Source organism: Hippocampus bargibanti, linkage group LG20 (genome assembly GCF_051943395.1).
Source record: "Hippocampus bargibanti isolate YZ-2025 linkage group LG20, ASM5194339v1, whole genome shotgun sequence".
Lineage (NCBI taxonomy): Eukaryota > Metazoa > Chordata > Actinopteri > Syngnathiformes > Syngnathidae > Hippocampus > Hippocampus bargibanti.
In genome coordinates, this window is record NC_142753.1 from 9,769,278 (window position 1) to 9,784,605 (window position 15,328).

Here is a 15,328-nt window from a genome sequence, read left to right on the forward strand (position 1 = left end):
GCCGCACGCCGCCGCGCCGTGAATTAAGCCGCGACGTGGACAAATTGCAGGGGCTGTGCTTGCTTGATAAAGGTTAAATATGTCAGTGGCTCAAAATGACTTGTTCTGCCGCCACCTACAAGCTGCTGTAATAGAAGGTGTGTGCATCTATGTGTGTGTGTATGACTAGTCTTGTGAGGACCACTAACATTTTATACCATACGTAGTGAGGACATTTTTGACAAGTGAGGACTTTTTGGCCGGTCCTCACAAGTTTTTCATTCTAAAGGCTTCTAGAGGGTCTTTATATGAATCTGTTAGTTTCAAAAAGGTCCTCACAAATTCACCCAAAATGATTTTTTGGGTGTGTATTTTCATTTCACTTGGATACACACACTTTTTTCTCACCGTGTGTGTTTATGTGTGTGTGTGTGCGTGGTTAATGTGAGGGAAAAGATCATACCACCAAAAGTAAAATGATATTTTAACCAAATTCACTACAGGGGTGAGGACTTTGAATGTATGCATTCAGAAACCTCCCTCCTGCTGTTATTTCAATTTCAAGTACACTTTTTATTTCTTTGTTTTCAAAGAAGTTGAAGTGTTTCCGAAGAATAACCTCTCGTCCTGTCGTGGATTGACGAATCAATCATTCATAAGTCAACGAACGTCTACCTCTACGCTCGTCGTCAACCTTCCGCATCCCTCAATGCGTCCCTTGCGGAGTCACGGACATTGAATCCGACGTTAATAACGACATCCGCCGGTGTCGCCGCTTTCGGAATTACGTGCATGTGGGTCAAGTGGAAGCGGCGATGCGCGTCGTTTGCTTTAATTAGAAAAAAAAAAGCAGGAAGGCGACAGATGTCACCCAAGCGGCCACGTACGTGCGCGCTTGCGTGAATTGCGATGCTAACTGGCGACCTGCCAAAGACGAGAGAGGTTCGAATTTAATACAGCGTCTTGGTCTTTGACCGGATTTGGCCATCAGCTGCAGATGATGAATTTTGTCCGCCAATTGTTGGGGGGTATTAAAAAAAAAAGCTTGAACCTGTTGAGAAAATAAATGCATTTTCTCCTGTGGAGAAAGCACTTCAATATATTTCATATATTTCTCAGTTAGACAGAGAGACTAAACCAAAACAAAATAATCTGTGTGCGTGTGTGTGTGTGTGTGTGTGTGTGTGTGTGTGTGTGTGCGCGTGTGTGTGTGTGTGTGTGTGTGTGTGTGTGTGTGTGTGTGTGTGTGTGTGTGTGTGTGTGTGTGTGTGTGTGTGTGTGTGTGTGTGTGTGTGTGTGTGTGTGTGCGTGTGCGTGCGCGTGTGTGTGTGTGTGTGTGTGTGTGTGTTTCTATATACTACATATATATTTATATATACTACATATATATTTCTATATAAACAAACATATTGAAACATATGAACATATTGAAAATTAGCAACTACCTAACTTTCCATTGCTAATTCGGCCTTACAAACAGTCCAAATCTGTTTGCTAGCATTCTGTAGCTAAACCCAAATTAGCAACTATAAAGCGTTCTTGAACATATTGAAAATAAGCAACTAGCTAACTTTCCGTTGCTAACTAGCCATTACAAGATAATCCGGCCTGGGTTGATAGCGTGTGGGTTGTTTGTGGAGCCCGATTGATGGGATATTTTAACCTTGCAGTCTACACTGCCTTTGAACTAACAAAGTTCAAACTCTCACTGTCGTCTGCCTGTCTCTTTCATGTTTAAACCACCCCCCCTCACTGCTGCGTTCTTTACCAATCACGTGGCTTTAACCAAAGACTGGGGGCGGGGAATAGAGGACAAAAACAGTCGGCTGCCATTTTGTTGTTATAAGAACGGGCTCGTTCGCGAATGACACATCACTCATTGAGGCAACTCCGTGTACGAAAAAAGTTCGTATGCCAAGGTAAAGTTCGAATGTCAAGGTAAAATTTTCAGAAATGTAACGTTCGTAAACTGAAAAGTTCGTAAGACAAGGGGTTCGTAAACCGAGGTATCACTATCTATTGTATTGTATTGTATTGACCATTGTCTCATTCAAGTGAAACCAGTCCGTGGCACAAAAAAAAACTAAAATAAAGAAATAAAAATGTTTCAGATAGCTGCTCTAATGAATGAAGTGTGAACACATCTTATGCAAATGCCCCGCTTTAAAACCCACGCGAGATACGTCCCCCCCGCCCCCATCTCCGGGCCGCTCTTTGACATTTAGCTCGTTGATCCACGCGCAATGGATGTCAGGCGGGGGGTGGGGGGGGGGATAATTTCTCAAAATGGAATGGGATGTGGCGTCACAAAGCAGACTCGCTGTCTCTTGCGTGCTTGAGGCGTTGCGTTTAAAGAATGATGACGTCTTCAACGCTGTCCCGGTTCAAAGGCTCCTTCAAATTATGGACGTCTTCTGTGTTTTGGGACAATACTTTGCCTCTATTCTTCACATCCACATCCCGACATTGAGTTAAAAGATAAAGCGCAAAGAATCGTCTCTGTACTCGGTTGAAGATCGAACAGCAGGCAGCATTAGCATTTGTCTGAAATAGTTTTTGAAATCTTTTTTGTGGCTGTTTCTCTCTTTCTCTGAGAACTTAAGAGTGTGTATCTCTTTCAAAACAAAGCGTTGATGTGGATTGCCCAAAATTGACAGTCAGCTCGAGCCATTTGCTAACAGTTAGGAATGAACTAGCTTGTTAAAATGTAGCCTCAACCGATGTGTTCGTTGTTTAGCAGCTAAATGTGTACACATCAGTTGAGGCTTCCAAAAACGTCCAAAATAAAACTGTGACTGACAATTAGACAGCGTTCTTGAACATATTGGATATTAGCAACTAGCTAACTTTCCATTGCTAACCAGCAATTACAAGATAGTTCGGTCTTCCAAACATTCAAAATCTGTTTGCTAGCTTTCTGTAGTTGAACACAAATTAGCAACTAGACAGCGTTCTTGAACATATTGGAAATTAGCAACGAGCTAGCTTCCCATTGATAACTAGCCATCACAAGCTAGTTCGGCCTTCCAAACATTCCGAATTTGTTTGCTAGCTATTCGTAGCTAAAAACAAATTAGCAACTAGACAGCGTTCATGAGCATATTGGAAATTAGCAACTAACTAGCCTCCCAATGATAACTAGCCATCACAAGCTAGTTTGGCCTTCCAAACATTCCGAATTTGTTTGCTAGCTATTCGTAGCTAAACACAAATTAGCAGCTAGACAGCGTTCTTGAACATATAGCTGACTTTCTGTTTCTAATTACCCATTACAAGCTAGTTCAACCTTCCAAACATGCCAAATCGGTTTGCTGTCATTCTGTAGCTAAACACAAATTAGCAACTAGACAGCGTTCGTGAACATATTGGAAATTAGCAACTAGCTAGCTTCCCATTGCTAACTAGCCATCACAAGCTAGTTCGGCCATCCAAACATTCCAAATCTGTTTGCTAGCATTATGTAGCCATAAACAAATTAGCAAATAGACGGCATTCTTGAACATATTGGAAATTAGCAACCAGATAGCTTCCCATTGATAACTAGCCATTACAACCTAGTTCAACTTTCCAAACATTCCAAATCTGTTTGTTAGCTTTCTGTCGCTAAATACAAATTAGCAACTAGACAGAGTTATTGAACATATTGGAAAGTAGCAACTAGCTTTTCGTTGATAACTTGCCATTACAAGCTAGTTCAACCTTCCAAACATTCCAAATCTGTTTGCTAGCTTTCTGTAGCTAAACACAAATTAGCAACTAGACAGCGTTATTCAACATATTGGAAATTAGCAACTAGCTTTCTGTTTCTAACTTGCCATTACAAGCTAGTTCGACCTTCCAAACATTCCTAATCTGTTTGCTAGCTTTCTGTAGCTAAACACAAATTAGCAATGGCTTTATATGTGTCAGTTAAAGCCCGGTTGGCATCAGGAATCAAATTTGAGCATCTCATTTGAGGTTTTGACAGCGGCGTAGGTGGACGAGCCTGGCCTTGACCAGGCATGTGCAGATATTGCGGTCGCCACAAAACGCCAGACGTTCGAGAACCATCAGAAAGCTTTCATGCCTCATCTGATGCACACAAAGAAAAGCTGGAAAGTCATTTCCGAGGCAGCCGCTTATTGAAAAAATATGAAATATTGCAATGCATCTTGTGGCCAAAGCAAATAGCGTGACATTTTGCCAGATGATTGACAGTTCTTTTAGAGGACGGTCATTGTGATGGCATCTGCTCATCTTCAGCCCTTCGCCAATGTCTGAAGTCATTTCTTGATGTCTAAAATGTCACTCAGATAAAACCCACTTAGACCCCCCGCCGTGCATTTACATTCTGATGGAAACAATGCAGTGAAACCGGGCTTCCGCCTCTTTGAATCATCATTTATACTTCGGCGGATGGAAGGGCAGCATTGTTGACCTCCTTTTGCACTTTTGAACCAGAGCTGGCTGATTGATTTATTTTATTGTCTTTTTTTGTCCATTTTTTAAAAGCTTCTTTTGGTTTGGATTTGCTATATGGTGGAACTCAGCTAATGTTGAGATTTGAAAAAAAAAAAAAAAAAACGGCGCAGCACATGTGTACAGACAATAAAAAAATGTACGCATATATTCTTTATCTACTGTAACGAACTACTAATACTATTGTTGTTGACCGAAGCTTGTATTTCCTGCTCCCCATCAATCAAACCCAAAAATTCCGCCAACGCGCATATATTCTTTATCCACTGTAAAGAACGACTAATACTATTGTTGTTGACCGTGCCTTGTATTTCCTACTCCTTGACAGCCAAACCCAAAAATTCTGCCAACACGCATATATTCTTTATCCACTGTAAAGAATGACTCATAATTGTTGTTGACCGTGCCTTGTATTTCCTACTCACCGACAACCAAACGCTAAAATTCCACCGACACGCATATATTCTTTATCCACTGTAAGGAACAACTAATACAATTGTTGTTGACCATGGCTTGTATTTCCTGCTCCGCGACAGCCAAACCCAAAAATTCAGCCAACGTCGTGACGGTGCAGGCGGGTACCAAGGCGACGGTGGTGGCGCAGTGCCAGGCGGCCGACGCAAAGCCGGCGGCGACCATCAAGTGGTTGGCGTCAGTGGGCGGCAACCACACCACCAGTAGCACCAACGGGCCCGACGGCACCGTCACGGTGCGCAGCGAGTACCGACTGGTGCCCACGTCCGCCGACGATGGAAGGGAGGTGACGTGCATGGTGGACCAGCGCACCCAGGACAGGACTTGGACGCACCAACTGAAACTCTCTGTGGAGTGTAAATAACACACGCGCACACACACACACACACACACACACACACACACGCTCGCGTCATCTAATTTATAAATAATACGCCTTGAAGGCTAGCTTTGAAGATTAGCATATGAGAATAAATGGCGACATGTACCTATAATCCTTTTAATGTCTCTTTTTTTATGTATTTACATTTATTTATTTATTTATTTATTTGTTTGTTTGTTTATTTTTTTATTTTTTTATTCCTCTGTGTATTTATTTATTCTTCTGTTTATCTGTGTATTTATTTCTTTATTGATCTTATGTGTATTTTATTCATTTTTATTTATTTATTTATTTATTCATCTGTTTATTCATTCTTCTGTTTATCTGTTTATTTATTCTTCTGTTTGTCTGTTTATTTATTTCGTTATTTATTTTATGTATGGTGTTTATTTTTATGTATGTATTTTTATTTATGTATTTATTCATTCTTTATTTATTCATCTGTTTATTTATTATTCTGTTTATCTGTTTATTCGTTCTTTTGTTTATCTGTTTGTTTATTTATTTTATGTATTTTTTATTTTTATGTATTTATTTTTATTCATTTATTTATGTATTTATTCATGCATCTGTTTATTTATTCTGCTGTTTATGTGTTTATTTATTCTTCTGTTTATCTGTTTGTTTCTCCTTTTGTTTATCTGTTTGTTTAATTTCTTTATTTTGTCTTTTTTATTTATTTTCATGTATTTCTTCATTCATCTGTTTGTTTATTCTTCTGTTTATTTGGTTATTTATTCTTCTGGTTATCTGTTTATTTATTCATCTGTTTATTTATTTCTTTATTTATTTTATATATGTTTTTTATTTATTTTGATGTATATTTTTATTTATTTATTTATTTATTTATTTATTTATACATCTGTTTATTTATACTTCTGTTTATCTGTATTTATTCTTCTGTATATCTGCTTATATATTTATTTGTTTCTTTCTTTATTTATCTGTTTATTTATTTTTGTATTTATTCATTTGTTGACTTTTTTTATTTATTTGATTTACAAGGGATTAAATTAGAGTCGCTAGTGGCGTCGACTCAGCAACAAGATGTCGCGCATGTCACTTACTTAACGGAAACTTCATGGAAATTTGAAGACAAAAATCTCTGTCCTCTGACACTCTCTGTGCAGACCCCCCCTCCGTCTCCATCGAGGGCTACGACCACAACTGGTACATGGGCCGCTCGGACGCCACGTTGGTCTGCACGGCCGATGGCAACCCGCAACCCACCACCGTCACCTGGACAGCGTAAGATGGCCAACCGCTCATTCACTTCTATCAAACATTCCTCGAAATGTGTTTTTGCTTCAAATGGTAATATTTAAGCTACTTTCATTAGCCCGTCTATGGTTTTAGCATTGATTGATAGCATTAAGCTAGCGGCATTTTGTCAGACCAGGTTATGTGGTGTTAAATGAATATTAAGAAAATAATATTTTATTATTAACCATTTTTAATTCAAATAAATTAATAATAATAATAATAATACATTTAATTTCTAGTGCCTTTCAAAACACCCAAGGACACTTTACAATTAAAAACAATAAAAACAAAGCACGCAACAATAAAACCATGAGTAAAATGATAAATAATATTACATTGTTACATAATTACTATTTTAATACAACGAATTAATATTTAAAATAATATTACATTATTACACATTTAATATTTTTAAATTAATTAATATAAAATAATAATAATAATAATAATAGTAATTTAATTTATAAGCACCTTTCAAAACTCTCAATGTCACTTTACAGTCACAGGATAAGTTTTTCTGTAGGTGAGCAGCGGCAGCCACACGCGCCAGCGTTCACTCAACCTGGAAGTAAAGAGAAAGCTAGCTAGCCAGCGAGTAGATAGCCAACAGATAGCTCGCTCGATAGTTAGCCACCTAGATAGCTTCATTGCTAATAGCTAGAGAGTTGGTTAGCTAATACACTGAATGTCACTAGTAAATACATAGATAGAAAGCTAGCTAACCAGCTAGTAGATAGCTAGTAGATAGCCAACAGATAGATAGATAGCCACTTAGATAGCTATATAGCTAATGATAATAATAATAATAAATTTAATTTATAAACGCCTTTCAAAACTCTCAAGGTCACTTTACAGTCACAGGATAAGTTTTCCGTGGGTGAGCAGCGGCAGCCACACGCGCCAGCGTTCACTCAACCCAGAAAACTTCAAATAGAGAGAAAGCTAGCCAGCCAGCCAATAGCTAGCTAATAGAAAACCATCTAGCTTTCCATCCATTTGAGCTATTCAGCTAGCTAATTATTACACAATTAATATTTTAACAAATTCAAATACATGAATATTAAATTCCCTTGGTTTGACGTTTACTTTGAGAGTCACATCAAACTGGCGTCCTCCATCTCATCCTACCTTCCCCCTCCAGGGCGTCGGGCCCGCTGCCAGACTCGGTGCTGGTGGACGGCAACAAGCTGACGGTGAGCAAGGTGGACGACGCCGTCAACACCACCTTCATCTGCGAGGTCAAGAACAAGCACGGCGCCGCCAAGGACCAGATCACCACCCTCGTCATCGGTGAGTAGGACGCCGGCAGCGAGCCGCTCTATGTGTGTGTGTGTGTGTGTGTGTGTGTATGTGTGTGTATGTGTGTGTTGGGGGTGGGGGGCTACAGAGGAGGTGATGCTTGTCATGTGTTGAAGTGCGGCGCACGCACCTGCTATGAATTTGTTGTGTATTTTTGAATCATTCTTACTCTTGTTTTTGATACTCTTGTTCTGCACACATGAGATGATTTGAAACAAAGAGGCAATACTCTGAGAGAGAAGTATGAATTGATAGCTCAAATTTTTGGATCTACTTTGCGTATTTAGAGTGGGGTGGGCATTGCTCCCCGATTCCACCCCATTCCACCCTATACCCGCTACTGCTCTGAGCCTTTGAATTTTCTGCCCATTTTCTGCACACACATGACAGACGTGCGTATGTGTACGTGTGTGTACATGTGCATATACACATGTGCATGTGTATATCTACATCTGTATATGTACATGTCTATATGTACATGTGTATATGTACATGTGTATGTGTACATGTACATGTACATGTACATGTACATGTACATGTACATGTGTATGTGTATGTGTATATGTACATGTGTATGTGTATATGTATATGTACATGTGTATATGTACATGTACATGTGAATGTGTATATGTACATGTGTATATGTACATGTGTATGTGTATGTGTACATGTGTATATGTACATGTGCATGTGTATGTGTATATGTACATGTGTATATGTACATGAACATGTACATGTGTATATGTACATGTACATGTGTATATGTATATGTACATGTGTATATGTACATGTGTATATGTACATGTGTATATGTATATGTACATGTGTATATGTACATGTGTATAGGTATATGTACATGTATATATGTACATGTGTATATGTATATGTATATATGTACATGTGTATATGTACATGTGTATAGGTATATGTACATGTGTATATGTACATGTGTATGTGTACTTGTATGTGTACATGTATGTGTACATGTGTATATGTGTATATGCATATGCACATATATGTATTTCTATACTTGCATTTGTATATATGTATATGTTTATGTGTATGTGTCTATATGTTTATATGTAGTATATAGATAATTTCATTTGAATAAATAGTAATTATGTAATAATGTAATGTTATTTTTTAATATTAATTAATTGTAATTAAAATGTGTTAATTATGTCATAATGACATTTTATCTATATATATAGATATATAGATATAGATTTAGATATATATAGATATTATCTATATATATATATATATATATATATATATTATTTCCTTGTTTATTTATTTGTTGCTCTTTTTTTATTTATTGGCATGTATGTGGTCCCTGTCCGGTGCTTTTTTTCCGGTTGAGAAGTGAAAGTGACCCCAATTCACAACTAATTTCATATCTGCCGCCACCTGCAAACATGACCCGCCATGGTTTTAAAGGTTGTTTTTGCAAAAAGGGTGGCGGGGGGGTGAGGTTGTAGTTGTCCCTGTGTTGTGTTTGTTGTCAGTAAATAGTGCTGGCTGTGTCACGTTTGTCAGCCCCAATCCCTGGTGTGTCTTCGGTAACCACTGCCTGTCGATTAGCGCGGCCAAATTAGTTCGTCGCCATGGCCGTCATCCATCCAATCCGCTTTGTCCATGTTGATTTGTCATTCGCCTGTTTGGGAAGTTTGCCGTCGTTCGTTCATTTCATTGGTATTTATTCAGCGCTGCATTGACAGCGCTGGGAATTCGGGAGTGTTGACTCCAATCTCGCCCTATCGTGTCATGTGACCCCTTCAATCCCCCTGCTCCCATGTTACTCGCTTGTCACCCCCACCCCCTTGTTACACACACACACACACACACACACACATTCCTGTTTCAATGGTTTTGTGAGGTCTGGATAACTCCAGGTAAGGAGTGAGGACCACCGTTGCTGATAAGTTTAGAGAAGAATTTGTGTTACATTTGAACACTAAATATCACCCCAGTTCCCTCTTCAACTTCTTTAAAATCAAAAGTGGACTTGAAACTGAAATAACAGCAGGAGTGAGGTCTCTGAATGGGTATATTCAAAGTCCTCACCCCTATAGTGAATTTGGTTAAAATATGGTTTTACTTTTTGTGGTATGAACTTTTTCCTCTCATTAACCACGCACACACACACACACACTTAAACACACACAGTAAGTAAAAAGTGTGTGGATCCAAGTGAAATGAAAATACACACCAAAAATCATTTTGGGTGAATTTGTGAGGACCTCTCTCAAACTTTAACAGACGCATATATAGACCCTTTAGAAGCCTTTGGAATGCAAAACGTTTGAGGACCGGCCAAAAGGTCCTCACATGTCAAAAATGTCCTCGCTACGTATGGTATAAAATGTTAGTGGTCCTCACAAGACTAGTCATACAAACACACACACACAGAGATAGACGCTGGGATCAAGGCTGATGTGAGAACTGCGGGGGTGCAAGCACAGATTTCTGTAGTGTTCTTGTCGGTTGACGCGGGCACCCTCAGCAGGGCCGTAAATCTCGACAACCTCCTCCAAACTGATCAAAACCAAGAAGAAAAGTTGACTTTGCGATCCCGCAGCCCGTCGAGGCCTTGATACGAAACGGCAAGGTCCGTTTCTGAGTTCGCGACCCCGCTGCGTTGGCCCTGGTCAAGCTCTTCCGGATTCTTCGGTAGTCTTTCAAGTTGGTGTGAGCCACTTTGTTTTCCATCCCACTTTTGACTTTTTTGCACCCACTTCAGAGAGCGCTAATGTGTCTTGATCATGATCCGGTGCGCTTTCTTTATCTTTGTAAGGCGGGTTGGTTGCTATTTTTCTCCTTTTTTTTCCCGATACGTCTCTGATTCTTTCTGTAGTGACTCGAATGTTTGTACTAAAAGCACCCGTGATAAGCAAAAATGTGCAGTCGAGACTATTCCTATCCATTTTATCCTCATTATCCTCACGAAGGGGATGCTGGATACAATCCCACCCATCTTCGGTGTGTAGATAGGGGGCACCCTGAACCACTTTTGAAAATTACTCCCTAATAGCTGACAGGAACTGGGTGACAATCAGATAAAATCACAGAAAAGGGTAAAGAAGACTCACTTGGACAGTTCACTGATTCCAAAGCAAACAAATAAAAAATACTGAATAAATACGTACGTTAAAATAAATAAATAAATAAATAAATACATGAATACATACATACATAAATAAATACATAAATACATAAATGAATGAATGAATGAATGAATGAATACATAAATAAATACATAAATACATAAATACATAAAGACATAAAGACGCAAAGACGCAAAACATAAATACATAAATAGATTAACAAAAATAGATAAATACATACACTTAATACAAAAATACATACTTATGTAAGTAAATAAATACATAGATATATTGATATCTATATAAATGGATAACTATGTAAATAAATACATACATAAATAAATAGATTAATAAATAAATACATAGAGTAAATACATAAATACGTATGTAGATCAATAGATCAATACATAAAAAGATTAATATATTAATAGATTAATATATAAATGCATACATATGTTAATAAACATAAATAGATTAATAGATAAATGCATACATTAAATACATAAGTATGTAGGTAAATACATAAACAGATTAATAAATTAATAGATAAATGTATGCAGTAAATACATACATATATAAGTATGTAAGTAAATAAATAGATACATAGATAAGTAGCTAAATAGGTTAATCAGTTAATATATTAATAGATAAATGCATACATGCATCAATAAATAACTAAATAAATAAACAAACACATGAACAGATTAACAGATTAATAGATAAGTACAGACTGCAAATACATAAATACATAAGTATGTTACTCAAATAAATAAATAAATAAATACATAAATAGGTAAATAGATAAATATATTCATAGATTCATAGATGTGTAAATAAATGTGTAAATAAATAAATACATACATACATACATAAATGCATATATCAAAAAATACGTGTCAGTTCATTTTACTTTCAAAATAATTCTGAATGAGGAGGTTCAAATGGTATTCCTAGTTAATTTGTTTGCCTACAATTTAATCAAATAAAGGACAAAGACTGGGCAAATCTTTGAATATGACAAATGCGTTAAACCACCGGAAACAATTTTACAATTTAAAAAAAAAAATCATTCCCAGTGGCGTAGTGGAAAACTGACATTTTTGACGTGAAAAAGAATCGTCGGACACGTTTTCCAATACATTTGATCCAACACGGACACGCACGGGCGCAGCAAATACGACAGAATGCTCAAAACTCGACGAGCCCAGAGAGAGGTGTCTTCTCACCAGCTCATCTCATCCGAACACTCGGAAAAATCACTCCACCCTCCCGCCGCTAACACTTCTGTGTTCTTCAGGGCGCTGGATTACACCACGTAATCGAAGGCGCCAGGACTGAGGGCTCAGCTGCGTTTAGAACTTGAGTGACAAGTCACGGCTCAAGGGTTACAATTGGCCTTCCTGCCGGAACAAAGCTTTGCCTGACGATGGGCGTATTGTTTAGAGTGGATTATTATTTTTTTGTTACTTGAAAGCCATTTTGGCTTGTGGGATGAAACCATTAACCATTTTAGAAATAACTTCATGATCAATTTTTTTATTGCACTACACATACAGTAAAGTCTCGTTATATCGATATCGGATATATCGATAGTCCCGGTTATATCGATACTATTTCTATGCACGCATGGAGAAAATTACATGCAAACAGGGTTGGATATATCGATAGTCCCGGTTATATCGATATTTTTTCGGACTCCCTTGAATATCGATATAACGAGACTTTACTGTAGTTTGTATGGAATGTATGTTTACGGTTCATATAAGTATGCTTAAAGGACAACTGACACCATTTTTTTTGTTTCCTAACTGACATCAGAAAAACGTTTTATAGTATCTAAAAATACCCAAAACACACAGGCTGATATTTTTAATCAAATGCAAAACACCAAGAAAAATTAGTGAAAGTGTCCCAAAACTACTTCAAAATGACCTCGGAGATGGTGAGTTTCAGAAGGTCCCGCCCCCCTTGTTTGTGACGTCACGCAGGAACGTCTTGCCTTGCTCTCGAATCAAAACAATGGCTTCAAATTCGGAGATGCTTTCTTCTTACTCATCCAGTTCTGAATACGATTCAAATAGTCCTTAAAGAAGTCCTTCCGTATCAATTCGAGCCATCCCAGAAAATGCACAAGATGGCGCCCAAGCGGCGTTGGAAATGGGCTGGTTTGTCTGCTGGGAATTTGTGTCAACTCGTATCAAATAGTAGTCTTGGTGCAACAGACAACGATTCACCATCCCGTTATTTATGTGTTTTTCCTTCTAATTTCGCCATCAACACGGATCAACACGATGTTTTCATACCGAACAAAGTACCCAAAATGGATTGTGAGTCGCTTTCTCGGTCAGGGGCGTTCCTTACGTGACGTCACATTTTGCCGCTGATTTTGTCGTTCACTGTAATCAAGCAAAATCATTAGAACGTTGGGAAGATTGGGATTATAATTTTTTGGGGAGTATTTACTTTGCTGTCATTTAAAAAGATTTTAAATCAGTGTTAAATTATTGTGTTATTAAATAATTCCAGATGATGGCTACATAATTTTACCAGCCTTCATATGAATTAAAAAAAGTGTTTTTTTTTTTTCAAATAAATCTGTACTTTGTTGCATATTTTGCAGTTCGTCACGCCACGCTACGTAATTGCCACTTAATTGAAATGATCCAATAAACGGGAAGAGGCCGCATGTCAGGATAAGAAAACACAAATGACACTTTATCAGGATTAGCTTCCAATTTGAAACGTTTTTTCCGCCCGAGCATGTAATAACTCTCGACCGGACTACCCGGCGTGTGTGTACGCGTGTGATGCTAATTAACTTTGATGAACTTTAAATGAGCTGGATGGGCTTGAAGAGCCTGCGTTTTACTATGTTACATTCCAGGAAGCGAGCTCAAAACAAGAGCTGGTTTTTCAGCCACAGTGATACCTCGGTTTGCGAACGTTAAATTTATGAACATTTTACCTTGGCATACAAACTTTTTTGAATGATGGGTCGTTCGCAAATGAGCCCGTTCTTCTAACACCAAAATGGCAGCCGACTGTTTTTGTCCTCTATCCCCCCCCCAGTCTTCGGTTAAAGCCACGTGATTGGTCAAGAACGCAGCAGCGAGGGGAGGTGGTATAAACATTAAAGAGACAGGCAGACGACAGTGAGCGTTTCAACTTTGACAGTTCAAAGGCAGAGTGTAGACTGCAAGGTTAAAATATCCCATCAATCAGGCTCCACAAACAACCCGCACAAGCCATCTGTACACTTGATGCAAAAAGCTATCAACCCAGCTAAACAGAACACAATTGATGAGGAACTAGATAAAATGATCGCAGAAAAAGCATCTCCAAGGGATCATTCCTCAAGATGGTAAAAGAAGAATGTTACGTTCCTCATCAAGTGTTTAATGCTGAGGAAACCGGCCACTCCATTTCATCAAGCCATCAACAACCATCACAAAGGTAAATAAAATGACTTTATTATATAGTACAGATTATTCATTTAATTATAATACCATAGCACATTTATTATACATAAAATAAGGTATATTTTGTGTAGTTTTAAGGCTTAGAAAATTAGAAAGTAGTAAATTATGTTTTATGGGGACCTGGGAACAGATCATTCTCATTTTAATGGTTTCCTATGGGAAATAAATTTTTGGTAGACTCACTTTTCGCCTTACACACTCTGTCTGGGAACCAATTAAATTCGTAAGCCAAGGTATCACTGTATTATTATTATTATTATTATTATTATTATTATTAACATCAAAATGTTAAGATGTCTTGCTATTGCAAAAATAACTTTTTTAAGGCTCGTGTCCATGTTTGTCTCTCTGGAGTGTACAATCAAGTACCTTTTGTATCGCAACACAGATGCTGGTATGCGTTCTCAGAGCCCATTCATTTTCTTGTAACCGGAGGCTTCTTGTGACCCCCAACACCTCGAGAAACTCCGCACCTTGGCCCTCGTCTCGCTCTAATTGCTTGCGTTTGTTGTTGTGTGTACGTGCGCGCATATATAGTGACCACCCAGACAGAGCACGCTCCCATCCCGCCGAGCGCCTTTCAATTAGCCAGTCCGGGACCGCAGCCGGGGTCAGGCGGCCATTGCCGTCGGCTGCACATCCACAGAGCAGCAGGAAAAGAAGGAGGAGGATGTTCACAGCCTCTTCCTTCAACCCGGGGCGTGGGGAGGAAATGAGCTCATTTGTTAGCCGCGTCCCATTTGGCCTGATTTTTAACGGCCGTCCGTTGAACAGATATACCACCTGCGAGAAAGAGAAATAACTCTCCTGTATTTGTACCGTATTTCCCAGTGTATAAGGTTGATAGAGATTAGACAGAATACCAAGTTATCATATTTAAAAGTTTC

General features: G+C 38.4%; 1 protein-coding gene across 2 annotated transcripts in view; it reads left to right on the plus strand.

Annotated features, from left to right (window-relative positions):
- The window catches only part of LOC148883097 (poliovirus receptor homolog), a 134,552-nt gene that overhangs the window by 73,097 nt on the left and 46,127 nt on the right, over nucleotides 1-15,328 (plus strand). For both annotated transcript variants that reach the window (XM_089023709.1, XM_089023711.1), the window contains exons 4-6: nucleotides 4,974-5,267; nucleotides 6,424-6,541; nucleotides 7,698-7,846. In XM_089023709.1, coding sequence (XP_088879835.1) covers nucleotides 4,974-5,267; nucleotides 6,424-6,541; nucleotides 7,698-7,846 — 561 coding nt within the window. The remainder of the gene's footprint in view (nucleotides 1-4,973; nucleotides 5,268-6,423; nucleotides 6,542-7,697; nucleotides 7,847-15,328) is intronic.